Consider the following 12,598-nt stretch of genomic DNA (forward strand, 5'->3'; position numbering starts at 1 on the left):
GAAGAAAACTGCATACGGATTATTATTTGTCTGCTTTTCAGACAAAGGTTAACTGCAGGTGTGCTTGTGTGTGACCAACTCGACATGGGTGCTTTTAACAAGCTGGGCAGGGTTGCATTTGTGCACCAACACGCCGAAGGGCATAATTATAAAGCAGAAAACTGTGCTTTGTCTGTGAAGGAACGCTGAGCAGCACTGTTTAAACAGTTGTGCTATTTTTTTATTTGTTTTGTTTGCCACAAAGTTACTGTCTTTGCTTTTTTCCACTGATCCGCAACACCCACTGTGTTCAAGTGGTCGCCCACTTTGTATACCCACTGTTCACATGTATGTAAGCCTGATCCACACACACCTGTATTGAAGAAATGGGGATCTGTTTGGTTTTCATTCTTAAAGATTTAAGAATATCTTATTTTTTGCTGAATTACTCAATTCTTTTCTCCAGCTCGAATTCTTGTCTCATTTTCACCTTCATATCAGCGACAAAATGGCTCTAATATTTCATTCTAACTGGCACCAAATTGCCATTTAACTGTCCTATATTTTACTTAATGATGAAAGCGTCACAGACACCCTGATTGACACATGCTCTTAAATATGAAGCCACTCTCATTTCCAGCCAAAAGAGCCAAAAGTCTATTTATTAACCATCTGACATATAATGTGGAAGAAACCATTTCTTGAGATTATACTGTTCTCTGTCTCCTGTGAAGGACTTCTCAAATATTTGATGTGCTCTGAACAAAAAAACAAATTGCCTCGCTGGTAAGACATGTGGCTTCCATTAGCTTTATGTAAACAGGCAGCTGGCACATTACCATCACATTTACAGTAGCATCTATCTAACACCACTTCAGTCATATTCATTGTGGCACAAAACATTTCTGACTTTTTTTTTTTTAAACATTTTTTTTTTTTGGAAATGGATGCATTTTGTTATCAATGCAGCTGGAATTAGCCATCCAGATTTTCGTATCATGTTGGTACAATAATTATTACAACAGCAGCGAAGTGGACCTAATGACCAGGAAAATCAGCTCTACAGTAACATAATTAGTTTTTGCTGCCATTTAATGTAAGTAGAGGTTTAATGTTTTCTAGATGACATTTCAATTCAAAGTGGGTGTTTAAAGATACCATGAAATGCAAATTAGAGCTCAGATCATGACACTCGGCAGGGATTAAAGAGGAAATGTTGGGAGGACGTAAGGAGAGATTTGGCTTTTGTACAACAGCAACAAATACTGACACCATATTTAATGTAATAATTGGGTGGGGGGGCTTTCTATGACGACCATGTGTATATAATGCATTATAAACATACTTATAATGATCTGCTTATAGCGCTGTATATTTATAGTTATGAGCACTCATAAATATTCATAATGCTTTAACAATAACACACAGGCCCTCAGGCCATGAGACTACTAAATTCACTCAGCACTCCACCATGTAAAATAGTTTTCATTGCTATGACTTATTATTTCTGACTTATTTATTCACTGATCTCATTATACAACCCTGTGTTCATGATCAATAAATCTATCTTGTATCTTTCTGTGAGTAACATAAAGGGAATCTCGTTTCACAACCCTGTGTTGTAAAATCAATAAATAATCAATAAATCTACCTTGTACCTTGTACACTATAGTATGGAACCAAAGAAAGGCCATAAGGATTTGAATCGTATAAACAACATCTTTTAATACCTAATTGTGAATTGTAATCACTACTAAATATTGAAATTTAGATACCACTGAAAATATAGTATTGAAGGATTTTACTTTGAAAACTATCTATCTTCAAGTGTTTGAAATTCCCGTTTAAAAAATCAGGAATGTAATGTTTCAAGTTTTTCAACTTCAAAAACTTCAGGTTCACAAATTCAGAAAAAAAAGTGTGCTGGGTTTCCAGTCGTTTATTAAGACTTCTCTTTATAGGCCTTATATTTGTGTTTTTTCATGTTTCATCTTGATTTTTGTTGTCTGAACTTCACCAATCCAATTTGAGCAACCAGATTTGCTTACGTATGGCTGCCCAAATCTTTCAGTTACCGTAGTTCAACAATTCCCCTGAGAGTCACTATGTCACCAAGCTTCTAGCCCCACCTATTTCACAAGTAGATGAACTTCAGTGTGCAACTTTCTGGTGTGACGGGAGCTTTACTGTGTGTGAACTGGTTTGTGTTAGCATAATTGAAAAATGTTTTGGGAATATGCACCACTGAAGTACATCAACTAACATGATAAGGGCCTTAAGGTGGATCTTGTTTTAATCTTGAGGCAAAGATGTACCCGTGTCAAAATCGAGTTTTATGACCTTCATTATATAAGTCTTGTGTGTATGATTCATATTTTTAAATTAATGTTTAATCAAATTACGGCACAGCACATCTGGGGCTAGGTATTATTCCAGCAGAGAAAAACTGTACACAGTATAGAGAGAGTGGGAAGAATGGGGGGTTGATATGGGCCAAGCTGCTAATTTTTCCCCCAGGCCCTTGTAGCAGGTTAATACAGCCATATTCAGATAAAGACAATTTATTTTTGTCCATTTCTTGTAGTTGTCATCTTCTGAGTTCTTTAGGCCTGTTTAATTTCCTCTGACGACTTTATTGTTCTTTGTGTCCTTTTAAAAATTCAAAGTGTTGTCAGCTTTTTTTCACCAAGCGCGATGGGTCGCAAGGAAGTTAACTTGGTTAATTAGTTCTGACCCACGAGCAGACAGATACACAATACAGGCTTGACACAGAACATGCAGGACAAAATTCTGTAGGAGCTCGAATAATAAGAAGGGGTTCAAGACCTCAAACAAGAAGCACAAATCATCATCGTTATCATGATTATTCTGGTACATGAGAAAATACACATCCCTTATTGCAGTGCTGAAGGCGTAAATCACACACTCGGATTCACTTGTGCACGTGTTTGTCTCAAACACGTGCACACACACACAAATACAGATCCGAGTCTCCTGTGAGTGGCGAGCAGCAGTCACGAGGAGAGAATGTGTGAGGGGAGAATGACACAGCAACCATCTATCTCTCTTTCGCCCTCTGCCTCTTTTCTTTTCTATCACACTTCTCCGCCGCTGTGATGCAAGGAGGATGGGGTCCATGTGGTTTTGTGCCACAGTGGGTTGTTGTTTTCTAAGATTATGAGATGGAGGGGAGAAATACATAAACAACAGGATTAATGTCATAGTGTGGGATTTTGGGGAAGCTGATCTAATTCATCAGCGATTGAGATTTTCCATCTCCTTTTGGTTTTTTTAAGAAGGCACAATCACTGCCATTAGTACGCAGTTCTTATGCTTGTTTTGAATGGCATGTATCTAAATATTTACCTTGTTGTTTTACATGAAACTTACTATCTAGAGGGATTTATATGTCAGTGTTCAAAACCAGATCTCTCTGTACAGTACATCAAGAAAAAGAACATCAACAGCTCTTTGAGTTCTGTTTTGGTAACTTTGTTTTAATAAATTGTTTGTCACATTTAGTTTGGTTTAGTGGATTTGTTTGGGTTAGTATGATTTTATTAGAGCAGAAGGAGCAAATCAAAACACCTATAATATTTTTACCATCTTACAAAATTCAACAAACGCTCTCATATGGAAGTGGCATCAGTTTATTTATTCTACTTTTAATTGTGACACATCTTGTATAAAATTAGTTAAGTGGAACTAGTCATCTGTCTTCTGCATAGATGGATTTCTACCAGTTGCGTCAGTTTCAGTGTACCTCTATGATTTACAATTTGGGTGTTGATGGTTTATAGGAAGGCAGGGGATCTTACATGTGGAGGCTAAAAGTCAGAGTCATATTCATTGCAGAATCTGACATGCCTCTGTTGATCGTGTACAAATTTTGTACAAACTCTTATAAGGAAATATATCGACATCTACTCAAATGGCAAAACATTTTGTACAGACATTCATTGTTCCCAGACAGTTTATCCTAACCACTTTGGAGATCCTCTGACTTTTCATCTAGTGTCATCATCACATAAAACCTTCAATTTGACAAATACTTTGGTTTATGACCTAACACTTGCAGAACTAATGACATTCCTTTCAGCCTCAGCTGTACTGTATTTAGTGCTAATTAGCAAATGTTAGCATGCTAACATGCTAAACTAAGATGGTGAACATAGTAAGCATTATACCTGCTTGTGAGCATGTCGGAATGCTAGTGTTAGCATTTATCTGAAAGCAGTTTCACAGAGCTGCTAGCATACCTGTAGACTCTTACTCTTTTTAAGATGATGGACGTAGTATTTCTCGTCAGATCTCTGCCCAGGAGCTCGGGTACACTAAATGAGGCTAATGGATTTTGTGAACTGAGAATTTACAGATAATGTTTTGTTAAACTCATTATTTTCATAAGCGCGTATCTCCTATCAGTTGCCGGCTTTGCACATACGGTCACAAAGTAACCTGTATTTTACAACAGCTATTGTATAAAACTAACAATCCGCACGTCAAGACTTTAGGAAAAGTTTCAGTGTAATATTTTTCTGACCATTTAGAAGAGCTTTAGCCTTATGCTCATGATCTGTTTGACCAACTTGGCATCTGACCATTCTACTCTTTTTGTCCTTTTCCAGCCACCAGACCCAGACAACATGCTGGGATCATCCCAAGATGGCCGAGCTCTACCAGTCTCTGGGTAAGATGCTCATTCTGACACACACCGTCTTGTCTGTGTGAATTTAACACTTCTCATAAAGTCATGAATTGCTTGAATGTGATACAAGATGCGGTATCACTTCATAATACATAATGACTATCAAGATGAAATAAAGAACTTATGCTGCTGTTAGCTTTGGTTGAGCCAAAGCAGTGCAGTTAGTAGAAGTAAGAGATATTAAAGTCCACCGTCTCCTTCCTCTTCATCTCTAAATCTGTTTCATCTTCATTCTTGTTTCTCTTTCTTTAGCTGACCTGAACAATGTTCGATTCTCAGCCTACCGAACAGCCATGAAGCTCAGACGCCTGCAGAAGGCTCTCTGCTGTAAGTACTCTGTCTATATTGAGTTTACATGTATATATTTCTCCTGTATGTATCACATAGGGTTTTTGTCTCTTGATCCAAGCACATTCCCCTCTCATTATGAGTGCTCCTCTCATTGTGTTCCAGCCCTCCTACACTCCTACTTTGTTCTTTCTTTTCCTCTATTTCCCTGTCTCTTTAAATTCACCTCATTCGTTGTTGTTCTTCTTCATTTTATCCTCTTCATGTCCTCCTTTGTGTATTCTTTTTCCCTCCTCCTCCTCCTTATTGTCTCTCCATTTATACCATCTTTGCCTCTCTGCCCTCACAGTCTGTATGCGTGTGTGTCCATATGTGTGTTTACTCATCCTTCTCGTCTCTCGCCGGTGGATCTGTGGAGTGTGAGCCGCCTACGAACTGTTATGTGTGTGTGTGATGTTTTGAGGTGTATAGCTGGCTGCAGCCATATAGCACAGAAGCACTATTTATGTTATGGAGGCTTTCACAAAAAAAAGAAAAAAAGAAAAAAGAACAGGTTTGGTGATTAACCCTGGCCAAGGCAGCGCGGTTGTTGAAATGTTTCTTTTTTTATTTCCTTAACCCTTTGCTCACATTATTCCTAAAAGCAGACTTGGTGGGTATTTCTCTCTTTCTGTTATTACTCTGTTTCTTCTTACTTATTCTCTTTTTCCATTAATCTCTTCTTCTTCCTTCTGTACCGGGTCAATCGTGTTACTCGTGTTACCTATTTTTTACACCTCCTTTCTGTCGTCCTCTGGATTATTTAGATGACTTTTTTTATTTACCTTAATAGAATTCCATAATGGTACATAAATATCAATATCTTTTTATAATATAAAATATAAATATCTGTTAAGCAAGATAAAGAAACCTTGACTTCTACTTGACTTGACTTAAACAGTATATGCATTAGAATAAGAAAAAAAAACAGAAAGGAGAAGATGAAAAAACAATGATAGTAGTGATAAAGTTGCCACTGTCGCCAAATGCTTGCTCATGGTGGGATTTGTTGGGTCTCTGTAAATAATATTATAAAGAGTACGGTCTAGACCTGCTCTATAGGGAAAGTGCAATGAGATAACTTCTGTTATGAATTGGCGCTATATAAATAAAATTGAATTGAATTAAAGTTATAACAAACAAAGTGCATAATGTATAAACAAAACTTGTTTAAAGCTGCTATCAATATTTTCATATTAACAATGGATCACACGAATATGTATTTGTGAGAGGGGATTGCTTGTAGGGCCACAGCAAATTATCACCCCTCAGTTCTACAGAGCCTTCCAGCCTCTTTTAACTGGCAAATTTGCATCTAATCGTATCTTGCCATTGACTTTGTATGCAATCGCACCTCCTCCATAAAATTCACTTTTTCTGTTTGAACGCACAGTAAATACCCACTGTACACTGCCTGCTCAGCACCAAACAGCACACAGACACAATTAGCAACTAGCTGGTGAACATAGTGGAATATGGAGCAGCTAAAGAAGCAGATATTTTTCTCAGAAGTTGGTGGAGACCTAAACAGAGCTAAAAGAGAGTGAATACTGGACTGACATTAATCAGGTGGACACAAACACAACTCCAAATAAATGCTAATGTTGTTCTGTGTCTGCTGGATGTATAAATAAGAAACTGTAACAACTTTATATGGTGATAATATGTCAGCGTTGTGTTTTCAGCTTGTTGTGCCAAGTGGCAAAAAAATCAATCCAATGTAGCTTTAAAGGTCCAGTGCGTAACCTTTAAGAGGAGCAATAGGCAGAAATGGAATATAATATTTAAGTATGTTTTCATTAGTGTATAATCACCTGAACATAAGACTCATTACCTTAGAAGAAGCTGTTTTTATCTACAGAGAGAGCGGGTCCCCTTCCACGGAGTCCGTAATGTTGAACTGCCATGTTTCTACAGTAGCCCAGAACGGACAAACCAAACACTTGCTCTAGATAGGGCCTTTCGCGTTTTTGCAAATTTCGCAGCCACCGTAGTTTCTCCTATACACTTAAAAGGCGAGCGGTATTCAGTTTGTTGTAATCTGCAACTTCACCACTAGATGCCACTAAATCCTACACACTGGTCCTTTTAAGTAGAAGCAGAACCTTGAGGTGCACCATAATTTGATTCATCAGTGTACCTGTCACTTTTTCAAAAAATCAAGCTTCAACAAATTAAAACCAACATGTAATTTGTTGTAATTCATTTAAATGCAAACCAGGTAGCCTATCCTAAAACAGGATGTAGAATTAACAATGTTCTGTTCACCCATATACCGCTTTCATGTCATGTCTGTTATCGTAATTACAAGTTTCAGACTTATAAATAGCGCTCACACAATATCATCCAAGTTGTAATTACGACAACTCAGCTTTTTCTGAAAGCTCCTTATATCTAACTTGCCACTTAATAATTCATAAGTTCCTGAAAACCAAACAAATACAGTATGGATGCATCACATCAGCCAAAGAACGTTGTTCAAAGTAACTTAACGTCTTGATGATAAGGATGCTCGCGAGTCGTTAAGATGGAAATTTTTCCCATGTCTATCATCCATCCCACATGACATGAACATTATACACAATTTAGAATTTTAGACTATTTAATTAGAATTTCTAATTAAAAGTGACAGCCATATTCATCAATATCTATTCTGTGCGCCTCTCTCCTGCTGTCCACCATGTTGTGTGTTCTTGGAAGAGGAAAAGGGAAACAGCCGGTGCGCTGAAAACGAAAACTTACAGTTTTGTGAGTCACAAAAATCACAAGAAAGCAAACTTGCAGGGCAGCATCTGAGAGTTACCAGATTCTAATCAGAGCACTGGTCTGTAAAAGAATAATCAAAAATGAAATGTGTTTTTTAGCAAAATAAATGTCCAGTTTGCAGCCTTCATCCCATCAATTCAAGCACCATACACTGCACATTTGTAGATCATTTCTGTAAATTTAGTGTCTGTGTTTTACCTTCAGTTGACTTATGGACCATGCGAGGATCGTTTGAAGAGTATTTGGCCTTTTCTCAGTATTAACACACCTCTCTCCTCTCTCTCCCTGTCCTTTTAGTGGACTTAATGAATGATAAAGATGAATAATGTGGTACTTTATTGATCCCTGGAGTTACGTCGTCTTCTCAACATCCTTGAGAAGCATTGAACTCAAGGACACTTTGAATATGGAGGGCTTGAACCCGGTTGAAGAACAGTCTCAGCTCAGCAGCAGGACACACTGCCGCCTCAGCTGTGTGTGTGTGTCTGCCAGCTAACTGTCTCTCTCTTTGTGTCTATAGTGGACCTGCTGAGCATGCCGATGGCGTGCGAAGTGTTCGACCAGCACGGTCTGAAGCAGAACGAGCAGCTGCTGGACATCTCCCTGCTGGTCACATGTCTGACCAGCCTGTACCAGCGGCTGGAGCAGAGCCACTCCCACCTGGTCAACGTCCCGCTGTGCGTCGACATGTGCCTCAACTGGCTGCTCAACGTCTACGACACGTACGTTTAGCGTGCTGTGCACACACACACAGAAGAGTTTCCATTATGTCAGTGAGATTTAAAATACTCTTAACATGATTTGTTTCTCGGTAGTGGTCGAACTGGAAAGATCCGGACTCTGTCATTCAAAACTGGAATCGTTTCACTCTGCAAGGCTCACCTGGAGGATAAATACAGATGTAAGTAATACACACACACACAGAACTGCTGCACTAATATAAGGGCTTTTTTTGGAGGCATTATGCTCCAAATTGCTTTTAATTGTTGTGTATGCATTTCCCAGAAGGAAATGTGTGGGCATTTCCAGCTACTGTTTTGGTTGATGTATGTAAGTGCAAAAAGGCTTGGTGAAGTGGAATATTAGATCGGAGGGTGTGGTGATTAATAAATACCCTCTCAGCCAGTCACGTCACTGCTCTCATCGCTCTGAAACAGCTGAGCCAATCACAGTGGAGCATAAAACACTGACTCTACAAATGGATCATCTTTTCCAGGAAATCATATTGTTGTCTTAATATTGCAGAGTGGCACAACGTGAAAACACAGCGCCACAAATCTGCAGCCAGAGGCAGATGGTGTGGAGTTTTTAACAGTTAGTTAGTTAGTTAGTTAGTTAAAACAATATAAATAATAGAAACAATAATAGTTTGTTGAAGCTGTTTGTTTAACCACATCAGTCTCACTTTTTTCAGTCATAATTCTGCTGTATCGCAGGTAATTAATGGTATCATATCGTAATTGACAGCAGCATTTGCATTGTAAAGTATTTCAAGAATGATACTTTAAATAAACTTGAGCTAAAAAGTTGGAGAAGTTGAAAAATGTCTCCCACATAAACAGGCAGAATACTGAGCTATAACCGACACGTGATATGTGTGTAGATGTGTGCGGTTATTCTGTAGCAGCCTGGTGTCATTTACATGTGAGTAAAACACGGTGAATTATTTCTTGGCATTTTTGCCCTCATTGGACAGTTGATAGTATAGAGAGGAAAGAAAGGAGAGGAGAGAGGCAACAAAGGTCCTCGGCTGGAATTGAACCGAGGACGTTGCAGGTACATGGTTTGCGTCTTAACCACTTATCCCTATAGCCGGGGCATCCACCAAAATGAACTAAAGGAGAAGCTTTTCATACAGTATATAGCAGCTGTGGACAACAGATACTGCAAGAATCATTCATGTTAAGTTATAAATAAATGAAGACTGACTTACTGACCATCTCGCATCACATCAAAGATTTTTTTGTAAGGCATGTGTTGGTTGGGAAATATTTGATTACATTTTTTTATTTAATATTTACATGTTACACTGTGTCCTAACTGCATACGACGCGAGTGAGCGTCAGCGACAAAATCAGTTAAACTGCATTGCTTTCTATTGGAATGTCCTAACTGGCCGCGAGCAACGCAGCACTGTGCAGCGCGATGTGGCACGCCATTTTGACACGCAGTTTCTATTTATTCCTGTCGCTCACGTTGAAAGCTGCAACATGAACCAGGAACAGTTGATTCATGAAGTTTTAAATAATAAGTTTAATAAATTTATTTTTGTGTGTTTTCTGTCAGGATGCTCAGCACAACTTGCTAGCTTGCAGTAAAGAAACATCTAAATATCACAATATAAAAACGTGTGTTTTCTGTTTAAAAAGTAGGCCTGCAATCGTTACTTGTTAGAAAGTACTCACCCATCTTTTACTTGAGTGGTTAATCTCTCCAGTCTGATCTTGAGCGCACAGCTGATAGGTACATGGTTTGTTTGCGTGACAACAAACATGCATATGTAACAGATTCAGTGTGGACAGAGAGCGTGCGATTTTACACAGCGCGACTCGATAGTTGGACGCTCGCATTCAGTTAGGACACGGTTTTAAGCATAATACCATTACATCTAAGACCCAATTTCCACCAGAATACCAACAATTCACTTTGCACTGCCTCATTAGAATGAACCTCCTACAAAATTACCAGACAAATAGGCAAAGCGAATTTCAAGGTCATGAATATACTAAACTTAACCTGCGCTGGTCGTTGTGCCAACATGAAAATGCCCAAAATCTCAGTCTATCTCATGCCTCTTCTCTATCCCTATTTTCTCCCAGTCTATCTCCACTAATCATTCTCTCTTTACACTTCCCATCTCCTGTCTATTTTGTCCTGTCCTGTCCCCCATCTTTCCCTTTGTACCTCTCTCTTTCTCCTCCCTCTCCATCCTCCAGTCTTGTTCAGACAGGTTGCCAGCGCGACAGGTTTCTGTGACCAGCGTCGCCTGGGCCTCCTCCTCCACGACTCCATCCAGATCCCCAGGCAGCTCGGCGAGGTTGCCTCCTTCGGTGGCTCCAACATTGAGCCCTCCGTCCGCAGCTGCTTCCAGTTTGTACGAGACACACTCACACACACACAAACCCCTCTTTCCAAGTAATTTGTTTTGAGTTAGCAGTCTGGTTTGATTTTCTACAGAGTTATAGACATTCATAATGAATGTATTCACCAATAATAGGAACAGGACTGTCAAATGCTGCAATTGCCCGCATGTCTATTTGCACTGATGCCTAAGGCCCTAAAGATGAAGGCCATATATTCCCACAGCCACACCGAGTGTCTGAGTGTTTGTTTATGTCATGATAAATCAGGTTTATTTATAGAAAGAAACTGGATTGTCACTAAGAGCTTTGCAGGAAAATAAAGGGCAAAACATCGATTAAAAACAAGGATAATAAAAACAAGTGCATTAAAGACTCCAGTAAACAGGGCCAGAGAGAATGAGAGTGTCTATGTGCGTGTGAACGTAAGCGTCAGGCAGGAGAAGTAAGTGAATGACAGCCTGCAGCGGATCAAACAAATGATCTCTGACAGCTGCAAAGATGTTGCTGGAATGGAAACATGGACATTTTTATGGACACGCAAGGGAAAAAAAATCTCAAATAAATAGGATAGAATGAACGCCATATTGTATATCTACCTGCACATGGGTGTTGAAATGAGAAAGTGTGTGACAGCACAGAGAAGCAAGGAAAGGAATGTTTTTTTATGTTTGGCAGTAGACGTTTGAGCCACAAAACAATCAGCAAATCCAGCATACACATGCTTTTTTTTTCAAAGTATTCCAGTAATTGCAGTCTGACTGAATTATTCCTAATCTCCAAAAGATGATCCATCATTTTCACATTTAAAGCCCTTACTTTGGACACAGAATTTAGCTCTTTTCCGTGTATGTATTCTGAAAGTAAAACTATTGTCATGTGTTAACAAAGGGAATATTGTGGAAATTGTCAAATCATAGCTTAGCAACTGTAACTAGGCACGGTAGGCCTGTCAAGCTTTGTATTTCTACACATGTTGAAGCAGTCTGCATGGGGCTGTAGTAAGAGAGATACCCAACATTTAAAGAGCAACTTCACAACCGGTTTTAGCTTGCACACACCCTCTGCACACAAAAAAGCATTTAAATCCAGTCTGTAGTATTGCTGCTGCTTCTGTGCTGCTTGATTAGCTATCTAGCTACAGCTGATAATATCTGCAGTGACAGCTGTCATTTCTGCTGATGGAAAAGGATGGTAGTTAGCCAGAAATGAGATGCTTTTTTTGTTTAGTTTTGTCTAAAATCACAGACCCATTGGTTAAAAAATTTATAAGACTTTCAAGTGGTAAATCTGCCACCGTTATTATTGTTAACTGCATATGTTGCAAATGAGATCAGAAAGCTTGACAGACATAGCAAGCATCAAATTGTGATTTCTGGAGATAATCATACTCCCCTGGAAATCAAAATCAGTGTGTGCCTGCCTACCTGCTTTGTTTGTGATTTTATTGAAGACATTTTACACACACACACACACACACACACACACACACACACACACACACACACACACAAAAGGTTCGCAGAGGAACAAAACAAAAATAGCTGGAAAAAAAATACTGAATCGTAGCTTATTCCACACAAAACTCCAAAAAAAATGGTCTGGACAATATTATTGGCACCTTTTAAGATATAATTGGATTTCAAGCTTGTGCTGTGTCACAGGTGCCTGCAATCTAGTAATCACTCATTCAACCAGTTTAAATGGAGCAAAGTACTCATTCTGCTCATAGGCGCCT

General features: G+C 38.9%; 1 protein-coding gene across 21 annotated transcripts in view; it reads left to right on the forward strand.

The window, feature by feature from the left end:
* The window catches only part of dmd (dystrophin), a 419,464-nt gene that overhangs the window by 370,380 nt on the left and 36,486 nt on the right, over window positions 1–12,598 (forward strand). For all 21 annotated transcript variants that reach the window (XM_044188364.1, XM_044188362.1, XM_044188369.1 and 18 more), the window contains 5 exons: window positions 4,608–4,669; window positions 4,940–5,014; window positions 8,301–8,502; window positions 8,596–8,681; window positions 10,717–10,874. In XM_044188364.1, the coding sequence (XP_044044299.1) occupies window positions 4,608–4,669; window positions 4,940–5,014; window positions 8,301–8,502; window positions 8,596–8,681; window positions 10,717–10,874 (583 nt within the window). The remainder of the gene's footprint in view (window positions 1–4,607; window positions 4,670–4,939; window positions 5,015–8,300; window positions 8,503–8,595; window positions 8,682–10,716; window positions 10,875–12,598) is intronic.

Source organism: Siniperca chuatsi, linkage group LG24 (genome assembly GCF_020085105.1).
Source record: "Siniperca chuatsi isolate FFG_IHB_CAS linkage group LG24, ASM2008510v1, whole genome shotgun sequence".
NCBI classification, from domain to species: domain Eukaryota; kingdom Metazoa; phylum Chordata; class Actinopteri; order Centrarchiformes; family Sinipercidae; genus Siniperca; species Siniperca chuatsi.